Below are 24062 nucleotides of genomic sequence, written 5' to 3' on the forward strand. Positions count from 1 at the left end.
TTGTTATGTTCAAGACCCGCGATCTTAGAGGTTGATTGGGACCGGTCATAGGCAAGGAGGACTCTATGTTTTAGATCAACTCAAAGTATCGGAAGTTGAAGCTTCAAGTGTGGATTTATCATCTTTTCATTTGAGTCGTTCATCTTTTGATTTTTATTTGTGGTACTCTTGTTTAGGTCATGTTTCAGCGTCTCGTTTGCAGTTGTTAGCTTCTACAGGAGTATTAGGACTTTTAAAATTTCTGATATTTCTGATTATAGTGGTTGTAAACTGGTCAAATTTTTTGCCTTATCATTTTCTAAAAGTTTTTCTTTTTCTTCTGCTTTATTTGATCTTATCCATTCTGATGTGTGAGGACGTTCTCCTATTCCTACAAAAGGAGGTTCAAGGTATTATGTTTCCTTTATTAATGATTACACTCGTTACTCTGTCTATCTTATGAAACGCAAGTCTGATTATCTTATAATTTTCAATAACTTTAGAGCTAAACTCAACATTGTAGTGTCATAAAGTATTTTCGTTGTGATTTGGGGGTGAATACACTTCGAATCAATTTTCACATTTACTTGCTTCTGATGGTGCTATTCATCAAACCTCGTGTACAGATACTCCTGAACAAAATGACATGGTTGAATGGAAACATAGACATCTTGTTGAAATAGCCCGTTCATTTTTATTGTCTGCTAGTGTTCCTAGTGCATTTTAGGGAGAAACAATCTTTACTGCTGCTCATGTCATTAATAGAATTCCAACCTCACACAATTCAAGTTTGTCACCTTTTGAAAAATTATATGAGTATGCTCCTGTCTATTCCTCTTTGCGTGTTTTTGATTGTACTTGCTTTATCCTTCGTCCACATGCAAAGCGTAATATATTAGCCTCTCGGTCTGCTCTTTGTGTCTTTCTGGGTTATGGTGTTAGTCAAAAAGGATATTGTTGTTTTGATCCTGTTAATCAAAAATTGTATGTCTCTCGTCATGTTGTGTTTCTTGAACATATTCCATGCTTTTCTATTCCTACTAGTTCACGTAATATGACAAAGTCAAATCTACTTTGCATTGATCCTTTCAATACCGATACTGAGGAAACTTCACCCACATGCTCCTACTGGTAGCTCAACTTAATCTGGTACTTTGGTTTCCGAGATATCTGCTCCACATGCTCCTCCTTCTGCTACCACCCAATCATCTCCTTAGATTGTGGATGATCCTTCTCTCCACCGTCGTCAATCCACTCGTGTTCGTAAGTCTACTAAACTATCAGATTTTACTTACTCTTGTTATTCTCATTCTTTTGATTCATTTGTTGCATTTATTCATTGTCTTTCTGAGCTCGTATCCTATAGAGAAGCTGTTTGTAACCCACTTTGACAGAGTGCTATGGCTGAGGAACTAATTGCTTTGCATCAGAATCATACATGAGATTTGGTCCCATTGCCACCATGAAAACATACCATTGGTTCTCGTTGGGTATATAAGATCAAAACTAAATCTAATAGATCTATCAAATAATAAAAAGCTCGTCTTATTGCTAAAGGTTATTCTTGGGGGTATGACATGGATTATGAGAAAATATTTGCTTCTGTTGCAAAATGATGACTGATTGTACTCTGATTGTTGTTGCTTCTGTTTGTCAATGGAGAATATCTCAGATGGATGTTAAGAATGTATTTCTAAATGGTGATCTTCATGAAGAAGTTTATATGACACCTCCTCCTGGTATTTCACACCAACCTGGTGAAGTTTGCAGGCTTCGTAAAGCGCTTTATGGTCTCAAACAAGCACCTCGTGCTTGGTTTGAGAAGTTCTTTATAATGATTACTTCGTTTGATTTTCATCCTAGTAATCATGATTCAGCATTGTTTGTCAGATGTACGAGTGCATGTCATATTCTTTTATCATTATATGTTGATGACATGATTATTAATGGCGATGATTCTGATGGAATTACTTCCTTAAAGTCTGAGTTAGCTCATTGTTTTGCTATGAAAGACTTGGATATACTATGCTACTTTTGGGCATTGAGGTTTCTTATTCCTCGAAAGGTTATCTTTTATCTCAGTCAAAGTATATATCTGATCTGTTTGAGCGTGCTCGTCTTATTGATAATAGGGTTGTTGATACTCCTATTGAGACTAATGCTCAATATTCTCTATCTAATGACTCACCTTTACCGATCCTAGTTTGTACAGAACTATTGTTGGAAGCTTAGTTTATCTCACCGTGACTCATCCAGATATTGCATATGTTGTTCATGTGGTTAGTCAATTTATCGTTGCACCAACTACAGTTCATTGGGCTGTTGTTCTTCGTATTCTCAGGTATCTTCGGGGCACTCAATTTCAAAGTCTTTTATTTCCTTCTACTTCATCTCTTGAGCTGCGTGCATACTCTGATGCGGATTGGGCTGGTGATCCTACGGATCATAAATCTATCACTGACTTCTGTATTTTTCTTGGTGATTCGTTTATTTCTTGGAAGAGTAAAAAGCAAGATGTTATTTCTAGATCTTCCACAGAAGCTGAGTATCGTGCCATAGTCTCAACTACTTGTGAGATAGTTTGGTTGCGTTAGTTGCTTGCGGATATGGGTATCTCTCTTCATCAACCTACTCCGTTATATTATGATAATCAGAGTATTATTCAAATTACGCGTAATTCAATTTTCCATGAACGGACGAAACATATTGAGATTTATTGTCACATTACTCGTCACCATCTTCAGATTGGCACCATCATATTGCCTTTTATTCCTTCAAAAATATAGATTGTTGATATGTTTACCAAGGCTCATTCCACTTCGCGCTTCTGATTTTTATCTGACAAACTCTCAATGCTTCTGGCTGTAGTATCGTGAGTTTGAGGGGGGATGTTAGATTATATAATTTATATTATATAATATATTAGAATTATTTGTTTATAGCCTTGAGGGTAATTTAATCTTTTATCTTTTCAGTTTAGGGTTTAAATTTAGTCTTTTACCTTTTCAGTTTAGGGTTTAGATTTTTTTCTTATAATTAACTATATAAAGACCTTGTACTCTTTATTTCTTAATCAATTTTGAATTCAATAATATGGTTAGTTTTTTCCTTCTCTTAATTTCTACAACAACAATACAACAAGAATGTGAAATACAAAATCAAATACATGAAAGAAACTACTTTACGAGAATCTTAATTTGGGCATTTTCTTATTGATTGGAATTGTCTCTTGATGGTCTAGAAATACAGCAGCATGTCATACTCAAATATCCAAAAATTGACAACGAGAATCCTCCTTGAAATCCTCTTTATAAGACTATTGTTTGAGTTGATTTCCACCTACCAATCGATTGTCATCGAATTCGACCATTTAAACTAAAAGAACAACTTTTTTTTTTTACCTTAACAATCGATTGTTAGGAGTCACCAATCGATTGCCAATGAGTAGTTGAATCAGCTAGTTGATTTAGAAGCATTCTGTTCGTTGTTATAATGTGATCAATCGATTACTGGAATTGACTAATCGATTGGTATTATAGCAAAAATATTATAGCAGAAACCCTAAATCCTTACACTATAGTAAACCTCAAAAATACCGTAGCAACTCTAATTACTATAAGAAATCCTAATTTTCGAGGTTTGTGGCTTATAGCAAATCCTAGTTATTGTAGCAACCTTAGTAAGCATAAATCCTAGTTACTGTAGCAAACCCTAAAAACACCTCAAACCCCAATTTCAGGGTTTAGAGTCCATCAATCATCGATACACTATCAATCGACTAATACTGTTGTTTTAGTCTTACCAAAGTTGTATCCTCGTCTTTCCTAGTATTTGGTTGACCTCAATCTACAAGGACTTCTTTTGCTCAGCATCCTAGTCGACCTTAACATGTCGAGACCATCTGTTACCTAACATCCAGTCAACCTTAATCAGCTAGGATTTCACCTTTCTCACCTAACATCCGGCCCTTTATGCCCCATTAGGACTTTCATCCATATCCCAAGTGTCCTATCATTTATGCTCCACTTGGACTTTCCCTATCTCCGATCACCAAGTGTTCAGTCAACCGTGACCCACTTGAACCTCTTGTCTTATCTCAACTCCCTGTTAGACTTTAGACCGCCAAGTGTCTAATCGACTGTGACTCCTTGGACTTTTTGCTTCTTATCAAGTATCCGGTCAACCTTGACTCATACTTGACTAATTAATATATTGATCAAACATTTAAACACAACTCGAGCTTAGCTTGATCAACCTTGATCAAAGGTCGATTGCACCAACAATAGTTACTATAATATAATTGTAATAAGCTTAGATAGTAACAATACTAATGTCATGAATGACATAAATTAAGATGTTGATATGTAACACGGAAATTACAAGTAATGTGATCTATATATGTTAATTTCAATTGATCCTCCTTTTGATTGCAAATTAATCGAGCTTGTTTGAGAGTTTTTCGAGCCTACTCAAAAAAAAATTTGATTAGTATTCAAAATTATCAAATTCAATCTGAACTTGAATATGTTTGATACTTTTTTGAATTGAATTCGAACCCATAATATTTTGTTCGATTGTTCATGAGCCTTTTGTGAGTAAACTTGAACTGAACTCTGATTATTTTACATAATTTTAATTTAAATATACTGAAATTAAGATTCAAATAACTCGAATTGAATTTGAATTTAAATTATTTCAAACTATATCTGGTTTGATTCTGCTCGAATCAAGGTTCAAACAATTCGAATAGAACTCAAGTTCAAATTTTATTTTGAACCGAACTCGAATAAAAATTATTTATATTTTCAAACTTCCGATCAAATTCAAATATCATATATATTTTTTTAAGCTCTAACTCAAATATTATTTTTTTTATACTATTCAGTTTGTTTGCACCCTATTGCTCTTGATTAAACAAAAGGATGATGACCATATTTATAAATATTTTATGTTAAACTATAGTATTAAATCATTATCTATAACCTTATGATTCAAAAAGGAATTCATATGCTTAATCTTAAATTAATCAAACTTTAGGTGGCAAATATTTACCTTTTATTAATTTCTAGTTGCCAACTTAAAGGAAACAACGGTTAGGTAAATCTATGTTAGGAAGTGTTTGTTTTAAACGAAGAGTAGGTCGTACACTTTTAAATTATAATAAATTTGTCAAATTATTCCATATTATAATAATTTTGATAAAAATATTTTATATTATAATAATTTTAATCAAAACTACTATAATATTATTAAAGTAATTAATAGAACAACGAATGGAATGACGTGGCTCTTCTTTTCGTCAACGCTCCGAGCTAATATTACACCATAAATAAATAAATAAATAAATAAATTTATATATATTTTATTTGAGTGGAAGAGATAATACTTTCTCCGGATTTGGAGCGTAATGCATTTGTTCATATTTCCCCAAAACAAGATTTATTTACGTTAAATCTCGATGAATCCCATGCAATACAATAATGTTTTCAATATCGAAATAAAAATTTTCATTTTGACACCTCAATTTAGCATTCTTTTAAAAAAATCCCTATTACGAGGAGTATTTTTAAAAGGTAAACTTCCGATGGAATAATGAAAATTTTCCATATCACACTTGCTAAATCAATTCAAAATGCTGGGCCGTGCATTTCCAGTTACAAAGGCCCATTTAATTTCGAAATCTGAAGAAAATTTTTTAGTCCAATTGAAATATATGGCCTCGCCCGGACTCGAACCGGAGACCTTCAGTGTGTTAGACTGACGTGATAACCAACTACACCACGACACCGGATGATTAAAGCACGATAGAATTATTTAAAATGAAATATTTAATCATGCATTTAATTTATATATAACAATATCTATTTAATGCCAAAATCTGAAAAAAAAGTGGCGTCGCCCGGACTCGAACCGGAGACCTTCAGTGTGTTAGACTGACGTGATAACCAACTACACCACGACACCACCTGATCAGAGTGTTCTAGAAATATTTAAAATACAATAATTTAACTATGCATTTAAAATAAATATTTATATATTTTAAAAATAAATATTTATATATTTTAAAAATAAATATTTATATATTTTAAAAATAAATATTTATATATTTTAAAAATAAATATTTATATATTTTAAAAATAAATATTTATTCATTTCAAAAGGTTATTCCCTTTATAAAAATACTTAGGTATAGGTAGCTAGTGTTTGATTTCTTAATTTTTCTATTTTTATTTTTTGAGAAAAGGAAAAATATTGTTTGGTTGGTGATTTTCACATTTATTTTTAGAAAAGGAGATATCATTATGTGGCAAAATAAAAAAGATCTAAAAATTATTTTATAAGAAAAAAAGAACACATGCGTTTTAAAAAAAACTGAAAATAGAAACCAAAGAAATCAAGGCTCCTTTAGTTTTCTTTTCTAATGGCTTTTGAATTGCATAAGTATCAAAAATATTTAAATAATATTTTCACATAAATTATTTTATGTAAAATGAATAAAATATTATATTATTATTTAGTTAATGGTTAAAGATGATAAAGTAAAATATCAATAACAATAATTTTAAAATTTATATTAAAAAGAAAATTAACTTATACGATCATGATGATCATGATGATAATAATAATAATAATAATTAAATCTTAATCTATGATATAATATCATCATCCATATTTAAATAAATTTTATTCTTTTTTTTCATTGCTAATTAAATATTTTTATTAATGTGTGTCACTGTGTCTTTCTCTATATTTGGATGAGTATTCTATTTATTGTGAAACTTATAGACCTTTTTCAACATTTGGTTCTTCTCTATTTTCTCACTGAGAGCTTCTTTCAAAGTGAATGCCAAGTGACACCATTGCCACACAGAACAAAAGAGATCACCAGGACCACAAAAATGACAAGAACAAATCTCACACTATTACAGATAAGATTCACAAGATAATGATCCAACTACAGAATCTAACAGTAAACTATATGTTTCGCTCCACTGTGTCAACTCACTCGCAGCCCAGAGGACTGAATAAGAACAACTGGCTTTTAGTTTCTTTGATCTTCAGTCATTATTAGTTCTCTTCAGCAAATATAGATTGAATGCAATTTCATGAAATTATGGTTGGCTATGTTCGGAGCAATGCAAAACTAAATTCAGATCATTCTTGTCAGTGCACAAGTCAACTCCAAGTTTTTGGTGATAATGAGCATGGCAACACATTTAGATCTCTCCCAAAGTTCTGAAATGTATTAGAGAATTGACTCATTCTGTTGCCCGGATATTCTATTTGAAAAAATAAATAAATCAAATTTAATAATTTTAATTAAAGTTTATATTGCATAAATAATTTTCTGTAATATATATATATTTTAAAATTACTAATTTTTAACTGATAGATACACTTTATTTCTCAAAAACAAACTAATAATATTTTTCTCTTTTTAATACATATTTATTAAAAGCTGAACTCCCTCAATTTCAATTTGTTTCTTCATACTCGTACCTTGAATCCTCGACCTAATTCCTACCAAGAAGACATTGATGATTTGTCGGAGCACCATACAAAAGATCAACATTAGCACGAGCTGTAAGTTCGCCTTTAGCGAGTCGATCAAACACGGATAGAGGAGAATTTGATCGTATAAGCCGGAGACATTGATCCCGAGGAGAAGAAGAGTCAACAAAAGAGAAGACAAATGAGGAGGATTAATAGAAAGAGAAGAGAATGCAACAAAGGAGTGCACTATAGAGAAGAAAAAAAAGGAGGATAAACTCAAGGTTGGACTCCATGATTATCTTAACATACCGTCTGAATTAATAAGCTATATATACTCTATGGAAAATTAAAAAAAAACTATCAACATGATTATAATTTAGTTAACTTGAAAAAAAATAATACTATTTTTCAAATTCGATATTGCATTTTTAAAAAAATGGAAGGTGAAATAAAACTTCCTAATTAAATAGATGATATGCATTGGTCTTTATATTTCTCAAATTTCTAAGCGAAGAGGGGAAAAAAATTTGGTAAAGATCCGCACAAGCGGGTAGCCTTAACCGTATGTGTTAACAGGAAAGCCCGAAGGCCGTTCCCGTCCCTGTCAGGGGAGATGCCAACCGTCTCTCCTTTCTACGAACACGATTGGTGATTTTCCTGCTAAATTATATGGAGAATTAATATTAAAAAGTCTTCGATGTGGGACTAAAAATTAAAAATTACGACGAGTTCCTCTTTCTCAGATTTGAAATCATGAGCGTTACCTCCGGTAATCCGCTCTCCTACGCCCTGCTCACCTCCGGCCCTCACCGTTGACTCTTTCGCAGCGGCTGACCTCGCCTCACTCCCTCCCCTCGGCAGCTTCCTCGCACTCAACCAATATCCGGCGGAGGCCAAAGATAGCTGTAATGGAATACCGTGGCCGCTCGAACTCTTGCACCGACTGCAATTGACAATAGCGTCGGAGCCTCGGATGGTTCCAGGAGCGGATCGGGAATAGCTCAAAAGGGGGAAAGAGCCTAGTGGAGAGAAGATGCGGGAGAGATCGCGAGCTTGCAGCCAAGCCGTGAACGGTGGCGAGTCTCCCGACCGGCTTTGCCGTCCATTGGGAAAGTTTACTCCAACAATATAATGGAAAAAAATTGGACCGAAATGAAATTGTATTCATCCGACCCCGGGCTTTTTATTCACGGATCCGACGGCAATGAAGCCAACACATTGAACCCTATGAATTTGGACTGCTCGATCTCTACACGACTCCTGAACCGTCCGATCCTTCCAGGAATCCAAATCCGCCCGTCAAATATTAGAATTTGATTTGAAAAAGTAGAGAGGGAGCGAGAAAGTCATGCCCCCTTCGTGTCTTCTCTTTCTCTCTCTTTTCCTTGCGCTCGATTTCCCGCACCGGAGCGAAAAAAAATCCGACCTTTATCTCCCCGCCGCCGCTCCTTGCGGCGGATCTCGTCTTTACGATCTCAACTGCGGCGCCGGAGATCCTTTCCGCTGCTTCGGGGGGTTTCTTCGCTCCCTTCAGGGTTCTCGGTCGATCCCTGAGCTGCGGCCGGACAACATGAGTGAGGAGTTCCGCTTCTGCGACGAGGAGTGAATTGGGAGGGTAAGAATTGGTGGACTTGATTAATTGATCCACGAATCGGTGATCGATGGGCGCAGATGGAGCAAAGTGCTCCACCTTCAGCGTCGTCTGATTTCCCTCCGAGGAAACTCGTCCGCCAGCTGGATTTCACAGCCGCGGAGGGCAGCGGAGGCCCCCCTTCGGCGACTGGTCTGCCGTCCTAGAGCCGTTGCAGCAACAGAGGCAGCTGCCTCCCACCGCGCCGGCTTCTCTCCCCATGTCGCTCCCGTTAATTTCTTCTATTTCCGTGGACGCGTGAGTTAATTTCATTTTACTACATCCTTTTTCGTTGATTGAACATTTTTTCTTTCAACGGAAAATTTTATTCTACTGAGAAAAAAGGAAGAGATTTCTGAAATAGTTGCATGGGAGACCTTTGCAACGGACGACGCTCCTTTTTGAGAATAGTTGGAATAGTTTAACGTCTGAGCATTCTTCCACAAGGACTCTTCATAAGGTTTATGCTTTAGGACCTAAAGTGCTTCACTTAATCCAATCTCATCTTTCCTTTAGTATTCTCATTGTTATGAGTCAGTTTTAATTGCTTGATCTTCTTTCTGTACTCTGTTAACCTATTTTTTTCTCAGTAACAAGGTTTCCTCAATTGCAACAATTTAATTTCCAGATAGTCTGACATCGAAAATGACAATGATTTTTTTGTTATAGAATTTTACACTAACACTTGGTACTTAATACCATTTTTATGACGATGCTTGTTGGTGTTGACTTGAAGCTTTATCCTTACCTGATGTCTGCATTTATTATATTTTAAACTTGCAAAAATAGCTTACTATCTTACTGTAAACCTCTTCAGCAAGCCAGAATCACCTAAGCCATGGTCACAAGATTCACGACCAGCAAATGATACAAAAGTTGGTACACCAACAAGAAAGAAGAACTGCAACTGCAAAAACTCAAAATGCTTGAAGCTGTAAGTGTAATTGCCATTTGTTATGAAGTGTTTGAACTTGTCTGATACTCAGATTGGAGGCCAACATAAGAATTTGTGTCCAAAATACTTGTGGTCAGTTAGATGAATCTTATCCTCTATTGTAATCTATGTAAAGCTACATTATTAGTAATATTTTGGGTCTAGGCTGTTAATATTATGTGATAACTTTGCATTTAAGATCTGTTACTTGTAGGCTGCTAATTCTTGGTTAGCATTATTATTTCGTCAAGGTCATCTGTAGTCCTCAACATACATAGATGATAGATGCCAGTTGCCTTCAATATTTGATCTTTTTCCTCGTCCTCAAGAGGACAACCTAAAGTACTTAACAAATTATCTTCGCTGGAGCTGCTTCATGCACCAGCTATTATCAGCTAACAGAAATATGCAGCCTTGCAGCTGATTGTTTAAGAGCATGGAAACTATGCTTGAGCTTTCACTTGTCAGACACACATGAATATTAGTTATCAGATATAATTTTTCTTGGCTTTATCACTTTACTTGTTCCAACAAGTTCTGAAACCCTTTAGTCGTCACTTAAATGACTAAAAGGTTCAGATGCAGAAATAAGAAAAAAATAGTAGTTAGATTTAGAAGGATCAATATTAGGTTTTTCTTATAATATAACTCAGCATGGCTATTAATTGATGGATCATAAAGTTATTTCTATATCACATTGCCAAACTTTCTCATTGTCCTTTGTTATTCACTTTTGCATGTAGGTATTGTGAGTGTTTTGCAGCTGGAGTTTATTGTGATGGATGCAACTGTACGAACTGTTGTAACAATGTTGACAATGAAACTGTTAGGCATGTGGCTGTTGAAGCTACTCTAGAACGCAATCCTAATGCTTTTAGGCCTAAGATTGGCAGTGGTACACAGACACTTCGAGATAGTAGGGTAAGTACAAGATTTGCAGTTATTTCAGTTTAGCTACATAAAGTGAAATGTATATATAAGTGAGAGCTCTATTTGTGATTAGTCAAATACTTAAAGAAAGACAAACTGTGCAACGTGCTCTTCAATCAAAAATGAGAAAAATGGGAAACTGTGCTATACTAGCACACTCTAGACAACATCCATTTCCATAATGTCTTGCCCATCACTTTGTAACTCAAATGATGTATTCTATTTTATTGCATTTCTTGAATTGTTGAAACAGTGGATTAGAGACTTGGTTATAGACTCATTCCGAATGCTCAATTAATTACAAAATATGATGGAATAGAAACAAGAGATGTCATATGCTTATTTACCATTTCAATTGAGCTCCATGACAACATTAAACAACAATAAGTAATTATATTTAGTCTTAAGTGTATTTTCAATTATTACAATTAGCATGGATTCAGTCCACTATAGATTAAGTGGTCTAAAGAAAATTGTCTTGTAGGTTAAGTTTATTGGATTAGCCCAAGTTATAAAAGTTGGTCATATGCATGGATGAATGTATTATCAGTCCAGTTTATATCAATAGTTCCATTTTGCATTTAGTCTCTCTTTTCCTTTATCCTTGCATCCAAATATAGATGTTCTCTTCTCTCTAAGAACACTAGTTATCCTCACTAGTTGTACTTAAATTGGTGGCTACAGTAATATGATATCACAACCACTAATGGTGGGAGCCTTCATTTAGAGAACCAAAATATTCATGAGAAAGTATAAGGACAATATGCATAATTTTACTGTATGAGTAAAATCACAGTCAAATTCAACCACTACTTAGACCTGTTTATTTATTCCCTAGAGGTGTCTTGCATCTCTTGACCTATCCTCATCCATTCTATTGCAGACACCTCCCTCCAAGAGATATTTTGTACTCCTCTTCCCCTCCCTCCCTCCCTCCCTCCTTTTTCCCTTCCTCCAATATCAAAAACTTACAAAAAAAAAAATCTCCTCTTAATATCTTGTACCCACACCTCATTGATTAGCAACGATAAATAATAATAATAAAAATATTATTGTTATATGGCATAGGTAATCTACTGTGAGTAAGAAAGTTAAAACTTGTTTTCCGTATGGTAACATGAATATTCTTGTATATGTAGGATGAAACAGGAGAACCTCTGTTTGGAAGGCATAATAAAGGATGCCACTGTAAGAAGTCTGAGTGCCTCAAGAAATATTGTGAGTGCTTTCAAGCCAACATTCTCTGCTCTGAAAATTGCAAATGCTTGGACTGTAAGAACTTTGAGGGAAGCATGGAGAGGAAACCTCTCTTCCGTGGTGATCATGGAAGCACTCTTTACATGCAGCATGCAGCCCTAAACGGGGCTGCCGGTGCTCACATATTTCTGTCTCCAACAATATCTAGGAAGAGGAAAATCCAGGATGTGTTCTCATGCACATCTGTAAATGGTCAATCCACCAAAAGTTTTACACAGGTAATTTTCTGGTATTCCAATGCTACATAGACGGTTTTGTTACATTATATTGGTTCGCCATGTACAATTTTGATACTCATTGTGTAGGGGGGCTCTTATTAGTTGCCCCTACTGACTCAATTTCATTTTCTTTGTTCCATTGGATGTGCTAACTTATGTTTCTTCATTTTCTAAACATTGAAAAATTGAAATTTGTTACTATCACACTTTTATTTGTCCATAGCCTGCCTGATAAACTTGTATGTTGGATCATCTGATATTTTAAAAACAATCTTTATGATTTATGTTACTGAGGCTAGACACTTTTTATCAGTCTAAGACTCCTGTACAAGTGTCGTCTTCTACTCCCATTCCTGCAGCTAGTTCTACTAATACTGCTCCAGTGGCATCTACTAAGGTCATTTATAGGTATATATAAATTCTGATATTTAAAATATTTTCTTTATGTTTTCTCTGTGGATGCATGATCTTTTTCCGAAACGTTTGAGATCTAGCCTTTATTTGCTATGGCAGATCTCTTCTAGCAGACACCGTACGAACAGAACATGTTAGGGATCTCTGCAAACTTTTGGTGATGGTATCTGGAGAGGTTGCCAAAACTGTTGCTGGTATGCCTATACAGTACGAGTGGATAAAAGGAAACAAATAATCATCTAGTGTAGTAGTATTTCCTGCAAAATTTGAATTGCTTAGGATACAACCAGACCTATCTAAAAAGAATTAAGTGGACCGTCAATGCAAGCATATTACACTTTCGTCTTTCATAATGCTAACAATTCCAAAATAATTTGGCTATCGAATGTGTTAATGTGTTATTTACAGGGAAATTAAATCAGCATTTAAAATTTTTATTCTTTAGACTTTCAAAAAAAACATGTTTTGCTCCATGCGTTTTCTAAATGTTTGTGTCTGTGTTTCTCGATTCTTTCGACTTTTTAATTCGTTAACATAAAATTGGGTCTGAAAACTGAGTAACCATAAATCTCATCACAATTATATCCTGTACTTATTAAGCTAATAGTGAAGCCGTAATAAGGTAGTTATTTTATCATAACAATTTCTAGATTTGGCTTAAAGTACAATTTTGTTTGTAGATATATTAAATGACCAGCAGTACCACTAGTGAAGTATTAATTGGCAGAGAATCCCCTCTTCATGCCATATGTTTGAGTGAAATTAAGATTCAAGCTTTCACCATCTGATTTTACATTAAATCTTGTATTCTTCAGACTTAGTCTCTACCTCCATTTCGTAGTTTTAACAATGACTTATCTAGTCATCGAGTTAAGCCAAAGAGAGCAGAAATTGATGGGAAACCCCCCAATCATTTTGACAATCAATTGTCTTATGTTAACATAAAATTATAAGTGTCTTAACTGAGACAGCAAAGTCGAGACAAAGTTGATTTTTTCATTTTGTAATAGTCCTATGCTAGTTTAGGCAATTTTGTTGAGCAGGTATCATCGGAAGTGAATAGCAAACAAAAGTTGACATGGGTGGTTATCAGTAATAATAAAAATAGGCATCTTTGCGATCCACAGTCAATTTAAACATTCAAATTGTCAGAAAAAATAATGTAAACATACTAGTGACTAAGAAAAGTTTATCACAAGTAGCAGGGCTTTGTTCACATCATTTTCCTCACATTGATAAGAGTTTGCATTGGATTTATTCACATATTCACTTGCCAATTACTTGTTCAGATAGACAAATTGAGGAGTCATCTGTGCTGGAAGGCCATGTTGAATGTTCTCCACACTCAGATTATGAGAGAGATCAGAGTCAGAAAGATTTATATATGCCCAGAACCTCGGCTGATGAGTGTTCAAGTGGAATTTCTCTTGATAAACCTGACAAAGAAGAGTCTAGGTCTGAATGCAGGGAAAGAGAGAAAGGAGGAAAGCCAGTGTCTCCTGGAACTTTGGTGCTAATGTGCAATGAGAAAGACATGATTTTTATGGCCTCTCAAGCTGCTGCTGCAGATCCAAGCTCCTCAAACAACCGAAGTACATCAGAGGCCTATGTAGAGCAAGAGAAAGGTGTACTAACCAAGTTCAGAGACTATCTCCTCAAGCTAGTTACCTGTGGTCAGATGAAAGGTAAGCATGTTTTCCCATGCTAAAGGTTGTAGAGGTGTTATATTAAATTTTACTCCCATGGTCGCGTTATGTTAGGATATTGCTTTTAAAGTCAAGTCCCAATGTTGCAACTACTGTTGTCTGTTTAATTAATATTTTTTTTCTTTCCTTGAATGTGCCTTCTTCTTCTTCTTCTTCTTCCATTTTCAGTGTATATAGGATATGGAGCCTACAATTAATTGTATCATACACCATACACCAAGTTATTCTTTAGATTTGATTAAGTTTTATCTTTCCTACACTTCGGGCTTGTCCTCATTTTCAGTGTATATAGGATATGGAGCCAACAATTAATTGTATCATACACCATACACCAAGTTATTCTTTAGATTTGATTAAGTTTTATCTTTCCTACACTTCGGGCTTGTCCCCATCCAAGAGGGTTGTATTATTACTAGAAAGAAGTTGATATGGCAGAATTCGGATATCTGTAGCCGAGTACTTTTTGGCCATCAATACTTCTTGGACGTTGATGTTCAAGCACTCCTCGTATTCTCCGTATCAAGTTAAATGATTTCCTGCCCAAAATCAATACGTAGTCAAAGAGGGCATCGGTCTTGTCCCGGTAAGGCTCCTCCGATGCTTCAATGAGATAATTGAGAGCATAAAAATAATGTAGCGGAAGAGATGATTATATGAGAGTTAGCATAATTATCAATTTTTTTTATAGTTCTGTCTCGTAACAACACTAATTATGACATTAATATTCTTCTGTCGCCATGGTCGCCGACCCTTATTACTTTTTTGTTCCGTAATGGTCTCACAATCTCTTCTCTTGGTAATGCTCTATTGTTAGTAAATATTGTTATTAACGCTCGTCATTATTAACTATTGTTATTGCATTTGACCTTCTTTCAAAACATTGCTTCCTCTCCCCGAATTTATACTTCTGGCATTGTATTGTTATTGCATTTGACCTCCTTTCAAAGCTTCGCTTTCTCTCCTCGAATTTATACATATGACATTGTAAGCCATTTGGCCTTGGGCCATTTATCGAGCGTTGGTCTTTGAAATCGAGTGCCATTGGGCATCGGACCTAATTCCCAAGCACCTTTTGACTCTGCCTTTGATTCCTGAGCACCCTATGACTCCAAATCCAATTCCCGAGTACTGTAGGACTCCGAATCTGATTCCTGAGCATTTTTTGACTCCGACCTCACTTCCTGAGCACTGCATAACTCCAACTGTGATTTTTGAGCACCCTCTGGTTCTTGCATCTTATAAAAACCCATGTACTGAGCCCACTTCTTTTTGTGCCTTACCCGGGCGGCCCATCACAGATAATTGCAGATTATTACGTAGTATCATTAGTCACCCGTAGGGTCGAGCAATTGGTTCAAAACCGAACCGATTAAAATGAAACCGAACAAACCAATTTTTTTTTAAACTAACTGAATCGACTATTTTTTCTAACAAAAACCAAACAACCTAAACGATAAAACATCGGTTAATTTGGTCAAAAATTGAATTAATTTGTGTTTGTTTTCAAAAATCAGCTTTACCGTGGTGCTTGTTTTAAAAAATCAGCACCATAGTAGTGCAGCTCCTGTTCGGTTGATAAAATCGGTTTATTCGGTTTAACCAAATTAGGATTTTTAAATCCAAAACCGAACCAAATTACTAGAAATGATTGATATTTTTTTTTAAAAAATGAATTTCTAAAATAACTAAACCAAAATTTTAAATTCGGTCGATTAATTTGATTTAATCGAACTTTTGCTCATCCCTGGTCACCCACTGCGTTAGTCAGATGATGTGTTACAAACGAGTCTGGCCGTAGAATCTTGACTATCACATTTCCAACACACCCAACCACGCCATGGTCATAATTTAAATGATTGCTTGATTAGCGGACGTATCTACGTCCGACACCTGTATCCAATTGCGCATAGTTATCAGACCCTACTTAAGCATGCGAATCCGATCATGCTGCTACTTGCCTTATTATTCGTGCCTCCTTGATTATAAATCTCTTCCCTTCGATAAGTTCAAGATCCACATATACTGTTTACCCTAGACCTGCCCCGGCTCGGGTCTGGCCTGGACCTGGCCTGGGCCATAACCGGGTCAATGGGTTGATTGCCCAGACTCGAGTCGCTGGGCCGAACTATAACCAGCTCAGCAGGATGTTGGATTGGTTACGGTTCCAAGTCTCCAAAAATCAATGGACCGCCGGTTCGGCCTGCCAGTTTATATATATATATATGTTTTCGTTGGAATGTTCCTAGCTATTGGAATTGTCAGTTTCTAGCGGAGGATGCTTTTTTCGGTATTTTTTTTAATGGTTAAGATCATTTGTCTGTTTTTTTATCAATGACTATGATTTAGTGTCCGTTATTATCTAAACTCTATAAGTTCATTTCATCATTTCCACATACATCTTCTCTACTTTCATTTTTAATTTTTCATTTTCTACACATTTTCGACTCCAAGTCTCCATTTCTACGCACTTTCGTCTCCAACTTCAACTACAATGGAAGGAGGTCGTGGAGGTTCATCATCTCGGTCTTAGAGGGGAAAGGAAATAGTTAATCCGCCCAACATTCAATCCATCTATTTTGAGAAGGTCACTCTTTCGTCGGGAGAATTGCGTACAAAATGTAAGTACTACAATGTTTCCTACAAATCCCAAGTCGGTGGCGGCTTTGGGTCGTTGAAACGATACGTAAAAACGAAGCACCCAATAGAATATGAACTCAACCGTTCTCAATTACAATTATTTAGATTTTCTTCAACTAGCGGTAGTATTGATTCCGATTTTTTTTTATATTCGAATAATAAATTAAGAAAATTATTAGCTAAATTTGTTTCCGTAAAACATCTTTCTTTTAGTTTTGGTTTTAATACAGATTTGAAGATTTTTTTTAAGAATCTCTTAATCCATGTGCTAAACGTGTCACTAGGACTACACTTAATCATACAATTAAAAAATTAGTAAAACAAGGAAATTAAGAATTTAATTGATGAATTTAGTAAATTAAATAATAATGTTTTTCTATATTTGGAGTGATGATTGATAAATACATTCGTATATGGATGTGACTTGCCATTAGATCGATAACTCTTGGAACCTAAAAAAAAGATTGTTACTTATAGTGTTTTTGATGAATTGCATACAACTCGTAACATCGCACAATTATTATGTTTAATTTTAGAAGAATATGGATTAATTCATAAAATATTTTCAATATAATTAAATAATGCTAATTCTAATACCGCTTGTATAGAAGATCTAAAATCTGTTTGTCAACCTGTTATTGTTTTTCATATTCATTGTGTATGTCATATTTTAAATTTATTTGTTCAAGATGAATTAAAATTTTTATAAAATCATATTAAATCAATTAGATCTGTAAATCTATAATGAAACAATAAGGTAGGTTTTATAAAACTAATGGAATGAGATCTAAAAACTTTCTACGTGATGTACCAACATGTTGTAATTCAACATATCAATTATTACAAGATTCACTTCAATATAAAGAATTATTATGTTCATTTTTTTTTGCACAAAATACTAATACTAATATATATTTATTTTTACAACAATGAAATATTTGTAATAGTATTTATGAAATTTTAAAAGTATTTAACGATGCAACCAAACAATTTTTCAATGTTTATTATCCTACTGTTCATTTAGTTTTAGGGAATTTCTCTAATATATTATTAGTTTTAAATGTACTTATTAATAATAATTCTATTTAAAGATTCTTCTTCTCCTGATCATGTTAATATTAGATATAATATTAGAATTTATTTATATAATATTTATAATCAATATTATGTAAAATATAGAATACAAACTAATATTTTTGAAACACAACAAATTACTAGTAGTAATCTAAAACTTACAAAAACATAACTTTTATTAAAAGAACGGACGAAACGTCCAGATCCTCAAGTTCCACACAGGAATTTGAGAATTATTTTATGACTTCTTTTGATTTTAATGAAGCAGATAGCAAAAACTTCGATATCTTAAAATGGTGGTCACATGAGGCTCAAAGTTTCCTGTCCTCTCCGTGATTTTTACAGATTTTAGTTTGTTCAATGTCAACTGTTGCTATAGAGCAGACATTTAGTGTCAGTGGCAATATATTAGATGAATGACGATCGACTTTGTCTCCTAACTCATTGAAAGCCCAAGCATTACTCGATGATTGGACTAGAGTCGAGAAAAGAATCCAAGGAATGCAACTTTCAGATGGTAAAATCGAAGATTTTGATACCGAAGGAACGAATACAACGGGAACCGGAAATGGAAGTGAGTAACGTCACTTCTTAATGTAAGAGTAAAAATATAAAAAAACTACCTGTGTTTTTTAAAATAAATTTTAAAATTTAAAATTTTTAATATAATGATCATGAACCGGTAGTTCCGAACCGTGAACCGTAAATCTGTAATCGTCTTTAACGGTTAATGTTAAGGGTTAACTTGCCAGGAACCGTCGAACCGGCAGTTTCGAACCGTTGAACCATCAGTTTCGAATAGTCAAACTTTCGGTTATGAATCGTGATCAAATCTAGTTTACCCTACCCTACGCACTCATCTTCGCCTTCCTTCAAATAATCGAACCCCAACTTTTCTTTTCTTACAACCTTTTGGCCAACCTCCAACCCTTGCTTCCTCCTCAACAGCTACTCCTCTTACTCAGTAAGTATTTGCTTCTTTCTTCACATTCCTTGTCATCATGGCCTCCTTCTTGCCTGAAAACCAAAAACCCCTTTGTCACTTCTCCTTCGTTTGAATCCATCGTAACACTAAACCTGACCCATTCCTTTGTTGTCTGCGGCGATGACTACATCGTTGAAGGAACCAAATTGATGCTTTCTAAATCATCCGATACCAACTCCCTTTTGGTACTTTTACTTTCTTCGTTGGTCAGTTTGAAGGACTTCATCTTCCTATCCCTTATTTCCTTCTTCAAAATCCCTCTTAGCCAACTCCTTTTAAATCATAGCTGGGGCTGCCATTACTTTCGAACATCTTGACCTCTCGTTATTACCCATTCTCTTTCATTACTTCTATCAACTGAAAATCACGGAGCCAGGGGGTCTTTTATTCATGGCCCATCCTTATTGATCCCTAATTGACATGCCTTCTTCTCATAAGGATTGGATAAACTTCTTCTTCACCCGATTGAACACATCTCTTTCTTTTTCATCTGATTATGCGATGAAGCTTCCCCTTCTTCATGGCATGAAGAATGTCCGAGCTCAATGTCCCTTCACCTCTACCATCCAACCTCTTCAAGACAAAACTATCATGGTCCTGAGTGCAGGTTTGAGTCACAGGTTGAGATCCGGATCCGTACTTGATCATGCAACACGCAAGAGGAAAAGCGAGGGGGGAAAAGGTTCGTCCTAGACAAAATCCAATTACTCAATTTCACTTCCTCTCTTTATTAATAATAACACTCCTTATATAAGGAGTCAAACATAATATGATCCAAGAAAGACCAATCCATAAAGGAAACAAGGAATCCAAAATAAAAAAGCTAATTAGGCCATTATTTGTTTCTACTATAACAGTAGTTAAGTCAAGTCATTATTTGTTTATACTAATTAGACAATAGCTAATTTATTTCTACTATAGCAGTGGCTAATTAGACAGTAGCTAATTTATTTTATTTGCTTTCGATTATAGCGACGTCCAACAGACGTCCACATCAATTGAAAATCAACCCATCGATTTCTTCTCTAGAGCCGATTTGCTTCTATCCACTTAAAATGGCGGAGCAGGGTCTTTTATTTCATGGCCTGTCTCGACTATCAATTCCTAATTGACATGCTTTCTTTTCATAAGGGCTAGATAAACTTCTTCTTCGCCCGACTGAACACATCTCTTTCCTTTTCATCTGATTGGGCGATGAAGCTCTCCTTCTTCGTGACATGAAGAATGTCCGAGCTCAATGCCCCTTCGCCTCTACCATCCAACCTCTTCAAGACAAAACATATAACATCTCTACTCTCTTGGACGATCGACTTCTGTCCCATTTCAAGCTTTATCCTTTTAAATCCAATCCTGAGTCCATCAGTGCTTTGCTTATTATTATTTTTAATATTTACTTGCTCCTAACTCACATTATGTTTGTCTCCTTCCTCTTGCTCGACGAAGATTCTATCTAAGAGAAAAGGGTGGGCTTGTTGGCCCTTATTATTATTTTTAATATTTACTTGCTCCTAACTCACATAATTTTGTAAAGGATATTGTGACAAAAAAGAAGAAGATAGTTCTTGAGTATATACCTACACGTGCTATGCTTGCAGATAATTTTTATGAAGCTATTGACTAAAGGGTCATTTGAAGGATATGTGAAGTCATTGCAGATAATTTTTATTAAGCCATTGACTAAAGGGTCATTTTAAGGATATGTGAAGTCTTTAGGACTTCGTAAAATGTAACATATTGTAAAATGTCATGAAGTGTATATGTTGTTATTACATTTTGGATAAAAGTCTCGGTGAATATGTTGGCAGGTTGAGATTGGTCCGCTCACATGAACAATCATCTCTATTTGTTAAGTATAAAGGTAAGACTATTGACAACTTATGTAGTTGTGAATAGAGACATATCTAAAAGTTGGGGCCGTCTTGATAATTGTATCAAGATGAGATCATTTAATGTATTAATAATGATTGGAGTAAATGAATTCAACATTTACTGAATTGCTAAAGGTCAGATTGGAATTCATAAGTTGAATTCAGGATTAGACATTAGATATGTCTAGATCAAAATCTGTACAATGTTAAATTTGAGAAAAACATGCACTTTTTATTGGTAAAGCGAAAAATATTGTAGCATGTGATTCATACTACACGTGCTATGACGACAATAAGGGTAGTAGGAGAATAGATCTCTGCTTGTTACTTTTGGTTTTACCCTAAGTGACTATTTAGCTGTTCCTTTAGCATGTATCCTATTGGGTATGGATGATTTGGTCTATGGAACATAACTAGAAAAGCGACGGATTAGAGTAAATAGATTTTAGCTAAAAAAGATGATTAAAATACATTTACATCTTTGACATTTATTCAGTTGCATTTTTTGTTGAACATTTAAAATGTGATTGTGAATAATTATATTAATCGGAGATATTGAACATGCTCTCGATATAATAGTCATTATGAGGGATTAGAGATGTTCATATTGATATAAATGATTTAATCTGAGGTAAAGGTAAGATATTGATGTCTCTGATTTGTTTGATATAGCAGCTAGTTAAGTGTAATAATTTTCTTGGTCGTAGTTGTTCAGTGCTTGTTGTCGCACGAACCATGTTCCCAGAAGTATGAATTGAATGTTCTTACATGGTTTTTGTGACTAGATGACCTTTATGGACTGACTTGGATAAGCGGGAGATGTTGGACACGTGCAATTACTACACACATTGTTCATTGAGTGGGTGTCACTTGCCCACTCATCTTCCTCTTTTGTGCACAAATTATTGCACACGTTACTAGATTCTACTCCTATAAATTCGTCCAAGGAAATCATAGAGGTGAAGAACAACAAATTAAGAAGTTGGTTTGCCCATTTGCACAAGAGGGATTTGGTTCGTGAATGGTGAAGGGTTTCATTCACGATCGTTCTTCCGACCACAAGTTCTCCGATTTCTTCTCCTAGAGCACCGTAAATTTTTGTTTCGTATTAATTTCTTACCGCAACAGAAGCTCTATTCTGTGCCAACTCCTTACAACAAAAATTAGAGACTTGCAAAACTCAACTGGCACAGACTATCAAAGAATAGAAAGAAAAAGACATTCTAATAAAGATCCTAGAGAAAAAGTTGGAAGTAGAGTAGGATCTAGTCACTCATTTCATGGAAGAAAGGAACGCGGCCAACTCCCAAGCCCCAGAGGCGAAACAGAAAGTTCAAACTTGCCAGATTCGCTTTGCCCAAAGCTTAGGCCACCTCTCAGCCATCAAAATCCTATCAACTGAGGTATCCAAACAAACTTCTGAAGGTTTTAATGCCCTGGTTTCCCAACTTAAAGATGCCAATCAACAAAGAAACATGCTAGCCCACGACCTACTGAATCCTCTAAGGAAACAACTGCTGCTAAGTTAGAATTAAAGCAGTTTAAGATTACCGAGGGAGAAAGATGGAAAGTTTGGGAGGAACAGTTGACTAAAAAAGAGCTGTGAAGATTGGAATTTATTTTCAGCTCGGGTTTGAGGGAGCAGTGAAACAGTTTAAAGAACATGGATTCCCTCCTTTTGGCCAACCCGATGACTTCTTGGAATATGAGACAGCTCTACTAAGTTATCCCCAGGAGGCCTTTGAGGCCGAACTAGATTAGGGTTTTATATATTTTTTTCATATAATGCTTTAGTACTGCATCTTTTGAATTTCCAACACTATGTTTTCTTTCCGAGTATTTGTGGTACTGCTATTATGTCTACTGGTTGAAATCATCTTTAGATTTTCAAGCATTCATCTAACTCTTAAACAATTCAAAGTACCTTTCAACTAAATAACCATTATACACACCGACCAAAATCCTTGCCGAACCACAGTACAGAAGACTGTTTGCTAATGCTGCCCAGTTTAAAATTGATTTTACAAGTAGCCAAGCGTTCCAAGATGGTAAAGGATATCCAACTGAATCTTTAGTAGCTTATGATGGTATATATTTTATTTCTACATTATGACTTTTGGAAGTAAAGCTGATTCGATGTGTTGCAGAAGAGAAGTACAGATCCATGTCCTCCATGCATGAAAGAGCTTGTCATATGGAATCAGCTCTCTACAGCATTGCTAGAAATTCAGTTCCAGCTACAACTGTGGAGATACCTCTGACAAGGACGTCAAGCCCTGCATATTCAACAAACATATGTCCACCAGTTGGATGTCAAACCCTAGGAAATGGAGACATGAAGCTTAAGCTTGAGAAAGCAGAGATGTAAAACAAACAGGAAAAGAGCAGAAAGAACTTCTAAAAGGTCATTACTGGATCATTGATGTTACATTGGTGCAACATGCTACTTGGCAGAAAAATGTCCACCAGTTGGGACTGACTGCAAACCCTACGAAATTAAGACATGAAGCTTAAATTTGACAAAGCAGAGATTCAACAACCAGGTTGGACAAATAAAACACAGCACTTCTCAAATGTCATTTCTGAATCATAGTCGTGCAGCAAAATGCTAGTCCAAGCTTAAACTCAGTTGGAGGATATTTTCAACATTTTTTGTCCAATAGTTTATACATCCTTTAGTTGAGCATCAGATGTGCCATTCCTGCTCCATTGTATTTTGTAAGTTCATACAAGTGATTATTGTATACTTTATTGTATCTGGTCCTCTATCTGTGATCGTATTAGAACTGCACAGGTTGTATGCTAGTAATCGAGTTTGTGGGCTTCTTGTGGATTTACTAATATGTAGTCAATTAACTCTAATTTCTGCACTTTAAAAGTTTAAAGTTATGCATGATTCTATTGGGAATAAATATAATTATATTAGATAATATTGG

The 24062-nt window shown here is 35.1% G+C and overlaps 1 protein-coding gene and 3 non-coding genes across 4 annotated transcripts; 1 reads left to right on the plus strand and 3 right to left on the minus strand.

The window, feature by feature from the left end:
- Window positions 1-5693: 5693 nt before the first annotated feature.
- On the minus strand, window positions 5694-5767 carry TRNAV-AAC. Its single transcript has one exon. It is a non-coding gene; the product is annotated as a tRNA-Val (tRNA).
- A 102-nt stretch (window positions 5768-5869) lies between these two features.
- TRNAV-AAC lies at window positions 5870-5943 on the minus strand. The gene has a single exon. It is a non-coding gene; the product is annotated as a tRNA-Val (tRNA).
- A 2049-nt stretch (window positions 5944-7992) lies between these two features.
- LOC121988232 lies at window positions 7993-8116 on the minus strand. Its single transcript, XR_006113967.1, has one exon. It is a non-coding gene; the product is annotated as a U6atac minor spliceosomal RNA (small nuclear RNA).
- A 712-nt stretch (window positions 8117-8828) lies between these two features.
- Window positions 8829-23892, plus strand: LOC121985477 (protein tesmin/TSO1-like CXC 5). The gene is made up of 8 exons (XM_042538959.1): window positions 8829-9361; window positions 9921-10037; window positions 10781-10958; window positions 12107-12442; window positions 12756-12850; window positions 12956-13050; window positions 14146-14541; window positions 23274-23892. The coding sequence occupies exons 1-8, from the start codon at window positions 9324-9326 to the stop codon at window positions 23492-23494; spliced, it is 1476 nt and encodes a 491-aa protein (XP_042394893.1). The 5' UTR covers window positions 8829-9323; the 3' UTR covers window positions 23495-23892.
- Window positions 23893-24062: the final 170 nt, after the last annotated feature.

Source organism: Zingiber officinale, chromosome 5B (genome assembly GCF_018446385.1).
Source record: "Zingiber officinale cultivar Zhangliang chromosome 5B, Zo_v1.1, whole genome shotgun sequence".
NCBI lineage: Eukaryota > Viridiplantae > Streptophyta > Magnoliopsida > Zingiberales > Zingiberaceae > Zingiber > Zingiber officinale.